The sequence below is a fragment of the Chinchilla lanigera genome, unplaced genomic scaffold (assembly GCF_000276665.1).
Source record: "Chinchilla lanigera isolate Chin_1 unplaced genomic scaffold, ChiLan1.0 scaffold00081, whole genome shotgun sequence".
Taxonomy (NCBI): Eukaryota; Metazoa; Chordata; class Mammalia; order Rodentia; family Chinchillidae; genus Chinchilla; species Chinchilla lanigera.
In genome coordinates this window covers 657,746-667,299 of record NW_004955482.1, presented here as the reverse complement: position 1 = coordinate 667,299, position 9,554 = coordinate 657,746, and the positions used below count along the sequence as shown (strand labels likewise).

The following is a 9,554-nucleotide window of genomic DNA, read 5'->3' as shown; positions in this document are numbered from 1 at the left end:
CCAGGCATGACGCACGCATATAATCCTAGCACTCAGGAGGCTGAGGCAGGAGGATCGAGACCAGCGAGTTTGTGACCAGCCTGGGCTACTAAGTGAACTCAAGGCTAGCCTGAACTGCATAGCTGGACCCTGTCTCAAAAAGACAAAAAAAAAAAAAAAAAAAAAAATTCAGATGGTGCTGGCTAGATTTACAAGGAGCTTTACTAGCTTGCCATTGACTTTATTTTAAAAATATACTTTTAAAATAGCTTACTCCCATTGAGAAATACGCATTGAATTACCTGGAATTGTTCCATACGACCATCGAGCAAGAAAGAGAGAGAAATAATGAGGTAAGAGTCAACTTTTGATCAGCTTAACATGTGAATAGCTTTGGAGTTTTCAGTGCTAAGTAAACATGACCTCATAAAATGAAATACTAGAAACCTGTATTTGATTCAGAGCAGCCTGGTGCTGCATAGCGGATTGCGTGTTGGGAGCAGTGGGGTCACAGAGGTGGGGACAGCCGGCTCCTCTGGTCTGGAATGTGTTTCCTGTGGCCTTCCCACTAGGATGCTCTGAGGGCCTCTGTGAGAGTGTGGGAGTCACGCAACACCCAGGCTCTGCAGGAGAGGGAAGCTCAGCTGCAGAGGGAACAGGAGGAGGCGGAGCTGCTCACCTACACACGGGAGGACGCATACAGCATGGTAGGCTCACACCCCAGCTGCATGCTTTAGCTCCTCACAGCAGAGCTCCAAGGCCATCTTCTCAGGGACTGCTTTCTCTTGAACCCACACTTAGAGATTCTCAGTTAAGTGTTGGCTTTCTCCTGCACCATATTGCCAGCTGAGAGTGAAACTCACTTTTAAGTCATGCTGATCATGACTGGGAGACTGGCTCCATTCTCTGGGAGACTTCAGTGTGAAATTAAACAATTTGTGGTGTTCAGTGTAAACCAGACATTGAATATTAAACTGGCCATGTTCCCTACAGGAATACATCTATGAGGATGCAGACGGGCAGACAGAGGTTATGCCGGTAAGGAGTGCCTCTCCCCGTGCCCAAGGGACCAGTTTTCCGAAGCTCTGCCTCTCATGGGATTTGCTTTCTCTGCACAGCTCTGGACTCCACCTACCCCGCCTCAGGATGATAATGACATCTACATCGACTCTGTCATGTGTCTGATGTATGAGACCATGCCCATCCCAGAAGCCAAGCTGCCTCCTGTGTATGTGAGGAAGGAGCGCAAGCGGCATAAGACAGACCCGTCAGGTGTGGTGCTGGGTGTTGCCCTGCTTGGCGGAGGCCCCCAGTCGTTGCTGTCTTCCTCCCTCTGTGCGGGTTTTGGTGGAGTGACCACAGGCCCCACCCCCTCACCCCCCTACCCCCTGGTTACCTCTTGTTGTTTGTTCCTGTGTGCCAGTGTCCCTGGCCTGGAGGCCTTGACATTTGTACTTCTCAGTAGTGAGAGCAAGAAAGCAGTCTGGCCTCAGGCAGGTGCTTCCCCATCCCCTGGGCCCACGAACCTTCCTTCTACCTGCTGGCACAGAGCTCTTCCTATCCTGTCTTGCTGATGTTGGCCTCCTTTAGCCGCAGGCAGGAAGAAGAAGCAGCGGCATGGTGAGGCAGTCGTGCCACCTCGGTCCCTATTTGACCGGGCCACACCGGGCATGCTGAAAATACGGCGTGAAGGCAAGGAGCAGAAGAAGAACCTGCTGCTGAAGCAGCAGACACCCTTTGCCAAGCCACTGCCCACCTATGTCAAGTCCTCTGGGGACCCCCCACAGGACAGCCCTGAGTGGCTTATCGGCGAGGACTGGGCCCTGCTGCAAGTGAGCTGTTTTAGTTACTTTTTTCTCCTTGCTGAGACAAAGTACCCTACACCCAAAGTTAAAGAAGGAAAGGGTTATTAAGCTCATAGTTTGTGCAGGTTTCAGTCCATGATTAGCTGGCTGGGTGACAAGGCAGGGTGGCACATGGCAGAGGGACAGTAGTTCATGGCTACAGAAGATAACAAAAGCCAAAAGGGGATGGAGAGAGGAGGAAAACCTCTTTCTATCCTTTATATTGCATTCAGGCTACCCACCCTGGGCAGGTGTAGCACTCACACCCTTAATCCCAGCACTGAACCTTGAGTCAATCACAGACTGAAGCTGGGCATGGTGGTACACCCCTGTAATCCCAGCACTCGGGAAGTTGAGGCAGGAGGATCATTGTGAGTTTGAGACCAGCCTGAGCTACAAAGTAAGCTCAAGGCCAGCCTGAGCTGAATAGCGAGACCCTGCCTCAAAAAGACAAAAAAAAAAAACCTCACAGACTCAATTCAGCTGCCTCCAGAACAGCCTGAGACTGCATGAGGCTTTGGTAGGACATCTAGACACAGACTATAATATGAATGGTGCCGGCATCCAGTGTAGGAGTCTGCATGGTGTTCACAGTGGTGTGGTTGCTGTCTTGGTCTTTGGGGTGAGGGAAGCCCTTTGCATTTGCAACATGTTTACTTCTTTGATCTGCAATCCTATCTTCCAGGCTGTAAAGCAGTTACTTGAGCTGCCCTTGAACCTCACGATCGTGTCACCTGCCCATACACCTAATTGGGATCTTGTCAGTGATGTCGTTAACTCCTGCAGTCGAATCTACCGTTCTTCGAAGCAGTGCCGGAATCGCTATGAGAATGTCATCATCCCAAGAGAGGAAGGAAAGGTGAGCCCTGTTCCCTGATCTCCCTGGGAGGACACAGGCTCCCGAGCCCTACTGTGAATCACCCCAGCAGCTGGTCTCCCTGCAGCACAGTCTGTCCCTGCAGTGTGGTGACCGTAGGCCTGGACAGTGGTAAAGGAAATCACACGTATTTCTTTTTTCAAAGAAAATTTGGGAGGCGAAGATGACAACTTTTCTTAGTTATTGGCTTACATAGAGTCAGTCCTGTTTTCTTGGCATCTTGCAGGGGAGTCAGTGGCTGGACAAGCAGATAGTTTGGGGCTTGCTGCATGCTGCAGGTCCTTATGTACTTGGCACAGGGCAGCATTGAGTCCTGGCTGGGAAACCAATTGTGGTGGGCGTCCTGGCTGGGATGAGGCTATGCCACTAGGCTACTACTCCATAGCATGGTGTACAGCTCCACTACACCACTCCAGCTTTTAGAGATACCTCCACGCTCTGGGGAGCATGCCCCACTTCCAGCAGCAGGTGCCGTGTGGGCATGTGGGAACACTGCCACTCACCACCTGGGCTGGCCTGGCAGCGTAGAGCTGCAGTCACGCCTTGCTGCCTGTGAGGTGAGAAGCTGAATGAGATGAAAACCTTTGTCCCCAAACCTGGGTACAGGAGTATAGTGAGGTTCAGGAGGGACCTTACTTTAATAGTAACAGGAATCTGAACGTTGAGTTCTCCTGGAGTGCCTTGTACTTGTGTTCTGGAGGGCATGCTTGTCTGCCTTGGGACCACACCATGCCTTGCTGAGCCCTTGGGGAGGACTTGGAAGCCTCCCAGTGCTCATACCCATTGAGCCTGTGACATCAGCTGGTGTGTACATGGATGGGACAGTCACAGGCCACAACCCCGAGGATTCCATCACAGGCAGGGACTGCAGGACTCCCACAGCGAGCACAGTCCTCTCTGTCCAGGGCCTGGTATACCTGGCTTTGTGGCGTTTGTTCTTGTTGTCTTGGTACCTCCCTCTGCTCTGACATATTCCAGAGTAGGAAGATTCCACACATGGTGCAGAGTGCAGGAGATGGGCCAGGGAACTTGAGTGTTGGTGTCCTGGTTTTGACTTCTTGGACATTGGTCTGAGGTTCAGGCACTGCTTTAGCAGTGGGCCATGCCCCTGTGTGCACATCCATGTGCACATGTATCATGCCCCTCATGCTTTGTGTACCCCTGCTCCTAGGGCTGCTCAGAGCCTGGCTGGGGAGGGACACTGAGCTCTTGTCTAAACTTGACACTGGTTGGCTCTGTGACCTCACACAGACTGCATCCCTGGGTGCTGTTCTCTCAGGTGAAGGGCCGCTGAGGTGTCTGGGGAACACGTAGGAGACTGCTGAATGGCCTGTTCATGGTGGGGTCTACACAGGAGAGATCAGCTGGCACAGATAATGCAGAACCCCCAGGACACACTTTCAGACGTTCCTAAGTGCTTGCCACCGTTACTACCCACCAGGGGCAGGCGGAGGTGTCCGGGTCAGCACTGCCTCTTAGTGTTTGTGGGTATTGGATTTGCCCGGCAAAGGCTAGTGCCATGGCTGCTCCCTGCTACCTGCAGGGTGACCCCACACATGTGAAGTATCTGTGCTTTCTTCAGCTGTGTCATGGTGGGGCTTCCTGCAGATTGGGGCCCGTTGCCAGCCGCCCAGCCTTGCTCCTGCTGTTAGGCCACATTGTGTGTCAAAGAGGAGATGGAAGGGGACATTTGGGTTCAGCGATGTGGAGCCACAGGCCTCCAGTCCCATGAGCCCTGTTTATAGAGCAGTCATGGCACAGGCCGATAGCACCGTGACATGCCCTTATCTGCTGTTTCAGAGCAAGAACAACCGCCCTCTGCGCACAAGCCAGATCTATGCCCAGGATGAGAACGCCACCCATACCCAGCTGTACACGAACCACTTCGACCTGATGAAGATGACAGCTGGCAAGAGGAGCCCCCCAATCAAACCTCTGTATGTCCTGGTTCTCACTTCATGCTGTTTATGATAGGCAGATCTCCAGGCTCAGAAGTTGGTGTGGGCTCGAGTCTCTGTCTCTCCTCTGTTCAGTAACTGCGGTCTCATTTTCTGCCTTGCAGGCTTGGCATGAACCCCTTTCAGAAGAACCCGAAGCACGCCTCTGTGTTGGCAGAAAGGTACTGGGCACTGGGAGACACTGCCTGCTGTTTGGAGGGGTTTTGCTCAAGGTTCATATAAACTCAGCAGCAAGGCACTGTGTCCAGGCCTCAGGGAGATGCAGCACCTGGACCAGAATGACAGGGACCAGGGACAGTCCTGCCAGGCACAGGCGTGGAGAACCTTGTTGTATGCCCCTGCCAGCACCCTGGGGACATGGATCATGGTATAATGGCTGTCCTCAAGGTCTGGGCGGTGCCCGGAAGAGCCTTTCTTCCTCATGTGCCACCTCTCCTTGGGCACAAGTTCATTGAAGTTTAGGAAAAAAGATGCCTCAGTGGGTAGATGGTGAGCTAGGAAGGTGGCAGGACATGACAGATAAACTTGAGTTAGGGAGTCCTGAGTGCTAGGAGTTCTGTGCACATAGCTTTTTAGAGTTGTGTTGAAAGGAGATCTGTTCAGATGGAATGGCTGCCTCGGGCTCAGGCACTATCACTGCTTTCATGCAGGTTGAGCCACTTCCTGTTCTGCCCCTGCTGCCTTCCTGGGCTCTCCACATCTCTGCACACAGCTGCAGGGCAGGGTCCTCATCACAGGAAGTTGGCCTGCAGCATATCTGCTGAGAGTCCCAAGGTGGCTCCCCTGGCCATGCCTGGGTGGCCGTACCCTGGCTCTGGCCCAGGTGCCCTGCCTGTGTGGAGGATGGCAGACTTGCCCTGCTCTGCTCCTCTTGGTGCTATGGTTCACCCTTAGATATGCCATGTAAATCCCTTGATTGTTGTGCGCAAGTTCTGCACCTGCTGGGATTCTGTTGGCGGGCAGCTTAGCCAGGCAAGCTCAGCTTCTGTCACGTAGGCAGGGGGTGAGTTCGCTCAGCTGGTGGCTGTTGAGAGGCTGTGGCTATGGATCAGCACAGCAGTTGGGGACAAGCCAGGTGCTGTTCTCTCCACTGTTGATCTGCTGTAAGATGGGAATAAGAGGGCCTCACAGAAGTAACAGATAGATGGCCACATACTTTTCCCAGGACAAGGAATGAGCTGGGCTCAAAGGGGAAACTAAGGGCAGGAGGCTGCAGCCAGCAGACTTTCTGTGTAGGCAGGGTCACGCCATGCTACAGGGTCCTGTGGCCACAGCCACAGGCAGCAGAGCAAGGCTACGGATGGCTGTGCATAAGTGTTGGGGTGGTTACTCCTTCCTGTGCTGCGTGGAGGAGGCATGTCTGTGGAGCTGTTGGGCGTGTGCTTAGGAGTCACAGGGAAACTGGGGCTCACTGGGGACTGAGCACTCAGGTGAATACAGAGTCTCTCTGTGGAGTTCCCTGAGAAGTGAGGTGTCTGACACTGCATATGGTACTGAACCTTTTGCCACCTGGGTGGGCTCCAAGATTTCTCTTTGGCCTCAGTCACCAGTGATTTGAGACAGTTGTTCTGTTAAATAAGGGTGACTTGAATACAGTCATTGTGATACTATGACAGTCAATGTGGTGACCAAGAAGCTTGCCATGTGACGTGGACATACTGAACAGAGGAGTGGATTGTGTTCTGGTGGGAAGGATTGGGATGGTGCGAGGTTTCCTCACACTGTTCAGCAGTATGCAGTCTTTTTTCTGCCTTGGTTATTATTAACTTTATTTCTGAAGTTTTCCACTTAGTATTTCTGTAGTTAGTATCTTAGTATTTCTTAGTATTTCTGTATTTCTGAAGTTTTCCACTTAGTATTTCTGTACCATAGGTCACTGATACCACAGGTAAGGCCGCGATTGACATTTGACTTTTGTCTTTGTCTTTCAGTGGAATCAACTATGACAAACCGCTGCCTCCCATCCAGGTTGCATCTCTCCGTGCAGAACGAATTGCAAAAGAGAAAAAGGTATGGCCCTTTGGTGTGGCCCTCTTGGGGGTATGTGGCAGTGGTGAGACGCTGTCACCCAGCTGAGTCCCCTCCAGCAGCTTCTCTTCTTCCCGATCCTTCCAGGCTCTGGCCGACCAGCAGAAGGCACAGCAGCCAGCTGTGGCACAGCCACCCCCACAGCAGCAGCAGCAGCAGCAGCCCCCACCACCGCCTCAGCAGCCGCCGCCACCACTGCCCCAGGCACAGGCCACTGGTAGCCAGCCACCAACAGGGCAGCCAGCCGTCCCGCCCCAGCCGCAGGCCCAGGCCCAGCCACAGTCTGTGCAGGCCCCACCAAAAGGGCAGCCTGCAATCACAACTGTGGGCAGCGCTGCAGTACTGGTAAGAGCCTGTGTCCCCACGGTCTGTAGGTGTGGGCTGAGTCTGACAGCTCGCAGGGCTGGCTGACATGGCCAAGGACATGGGGGTGGGGTGGGTGAGGCAGCTTTCCAAGGGCAGGGCCTGGGACACTATGCACACAGGGCACAAAAGAGCCGCTTTCTCTGTCCTGCCACCCCTCCTATGAACATACACACAGGCACCCGCCCTCACGTGCCCTAAATGCCTACTGTGAAAGTAACCAAGCGCAGAGTGTGAAGAAGCAAAAGGCAGGCTGTGGGCCTGCAGACCGTGGAGTTCTGTGCTGAATTTGGGAAACACTTGCTTTGGACTATGAGCTAGGCTTGAAAATAGTTTACATAGAACTGTTTTCTTCATCAATTTAAGTTGTATCTGGTTGTAGTAAAAGTTGTATGTGCGCTTGAGCATTTTTATTCATTCAGATGATACACTTAAGGCACGTGTGGTGGTGCACACCTTTTAATCCCACCACTTGGGAAGCTGAAGCAAGAAGATTGCAAGTCTCAGTCCTGCCTTGGTGACTTAGTGAGAACAGTCTCAGAAATAAAAAATTAGGAAAAGACGAGCTGGAATGTAGCTTAGTCAGTAGTAGAGTGCTCCAGTGTGCTTTCTAGTATGTCCCCCACTTGACAAAAAAAACATTTACTAAGCATGTTGTTGGTACAGGGAGCGTCATGAGCAAGATGGGCCATGTCCCCCTCACTGGAGTCTGCCTGGTGGGGAGCAGGAGGGGCAGGTGATGGTTGTCTCGTGCTGCCAGAAAGGAGGCGGGCAGGACAGCAACCGTGCTGGGGTAGAGCTTTTCTGAGGGGGTAGCTGTGAGCTGGGGCCTGAGTAGCAGGAAGTTGGCCATGAGCTGAGCATGGCTGTCACACAGGAAAGGTTCAGCATACTGGGCCGGCTGACAAGGGACAGCACACATATGGTGGGGTGGGATGGCCTGGGTGGCTGTGTAGGTGTGGCTGGGTTTGGGTCTGATTTTGGATGAACTGGGAGCCTTTGGAGGGTCCATGCAGAGCAGGGCTTAGTATGAAACTCAGAATTTTTCTTTTTATACAGGCCGGAACCATTAAAACCTCAGTGACTGGCACAAGTATTCCAACAGGTAAGGAGGGTGTAGAAGTGATAAAGTAGGAGCCAGGTATAGAGAAGCATACCTGTCAACCTAGCGCTCTGGGAGGCTGAGGTAGGAGGCTTACAAGACCAGTGGCAACCTAGTCATTTAGTGAACGCTGTCTCAAAATAAAAAATAAAAAGAGATCTGAGGGTGTAGCCCAGTATAAAGGCCCTCGTTCAATCTCAGTACTGCCAGACCAAAAATAAATAAATGAATGAATGACGGGAGAAAGCTTTTCTCATCCTCTTAGCTACACATGTCTTCCTCTGCAGGCACTGTGAGTGGCAATGTGATTGTAAACACCATCGCAGGCGTCCCTGCTGCCACCTTCCAGTCCATTAACAAGCGTCTGGCGTCGCCTGTGGCCCCGGGAGCCTTGAGTGTGAGTGGTCCTTGTCCTCAGAGCACGCCATGTCACGGCTTGGTCCTAAGGGGAGGTGACTGTGCACCCTCAGTAAGAGTAGCACTGAGGGAAGAAGTAGCTCATCAGGACAGCTGTTTCCACACAGTTGGTGCTGGGGGTATGGCATCCGTTCAGTAGCGCGTATGTGTACATGCATTCCTCCCACGCTGGATTCCAGACAGGAGGTGGATGGATCTGAGGGTGCATTGTATTCTGGGACTTGGTTGTGTCGTTGCTGTCCGGAGCAGCGGTTGTGATGGAACAGAAGTGGACAGTAGCCCTTGCAGGACCCTGTGCAGGAAGCGTGTACAGGGTACTGTGTGAGGGCAGCACCTTGGGTGTGCACACATTCCAGACTGTGTGAAGGCCAGCAGGGCCTTGGAGAGATGATGAGATGATGAGATGGTGTGGGAGGTACCTAGACAGCATGTGAGCTATCTAGACAGGGTGCTGTTGGCAAAAGGTGGGTGCATAGATGAATAGAGTTGGGTGGAAAGTCCAGAAATGGGCATGCATGCCTGTATAGTCAGTTTCCTTCACAGTGCCTGGGAATTTGGTGGGCAGTCGACATGGTACTGGAACCATTGGATTGCTGTATGCAAAACAGTGACTCTTGACCTGTACTTCAGACCACAAATAAAACATCATTCAAAATGAATCCTAGGCCGAAATGTGAAACCAGAAACTAGGGTTTTTGTTTTTGTTTTTGTTTTTAGTTTTTTTGAGGCAGGGTCTTACTGTCTAGTCCAGGCTGGTCTTGAACTCTTTGTAGAGGTCAGACAGGCCTTAAACTCCTGGAAATCCTCCCCCTTCAATCTCCCAAGCCATAGGATTACAGGTGTGCATTAGCACACCTGGCCAGAAACCACAGACCTTGAACCAAAACAATAGCATTTTTCTAGAAGAAAACATAGGAGAACAACTTAACTACTTTGGTTTAGGGAAACATTTCTAGGATGCAGAAAGGCTATGAATAAAAAATGGT

At 52.1% G+C, this 9,554-nt stretch overlaps 1 protein-coding gene across 12 annotated transcripts in view; it reads left to right on the top strand.

Annotated features, from left to right (window-relative positions):
- Ep400 (E1A binding protein p400) overlaps positions 1-9,554 on the top strand; it is a 107,016-nt gene that overhangs the window by 79,032 nt on the left and 18,430 nt on the right. For all 12 annotated transcript variants that reach the window (XM_013503604.1, XM_013503608.1, XM_013503607.1 and 9 more), the window contains 12 exons: positions 249-332; positions 552-686; positions 973-1,017; positions 1,098-1,251; positions 1,570-1,811; positions 2,509-2,682; positions 4,501-4,637; positions 4,763-4,819; positions 6,590-6,668; positions 6,774-7,031; positions 8,109-8,154; positions 8,439-8,548. In XM_013503604.1, coding sequence (XP_013359058.1) covers positions 249-332; positions 552-686; positions 973-1,017; positions 1,098-1,251; positions 1,570-1,811; positions 2,509-2,682; positions 4,501-4,637; positions 4,763-4,819; positions 6,590-6,668; positions 6,774-7,031; positions 8,109-8,154; positions 8,439-8,548 — 1,521 coding nt within the window. The remainder of the gene's footprint in view (positions 1-248; positions 333-551; positions 687-972; positions 1,018-1,097; positions 1,252-1,569; positions 1,812-2,508; positions 2,683-4,500; positions 4,638-4,762; positions 4,820-6,589; positions 6,669-6,773; positions 7,032-8,108; positions 8,155-8,438; positions 8,549-9,554) is intronic.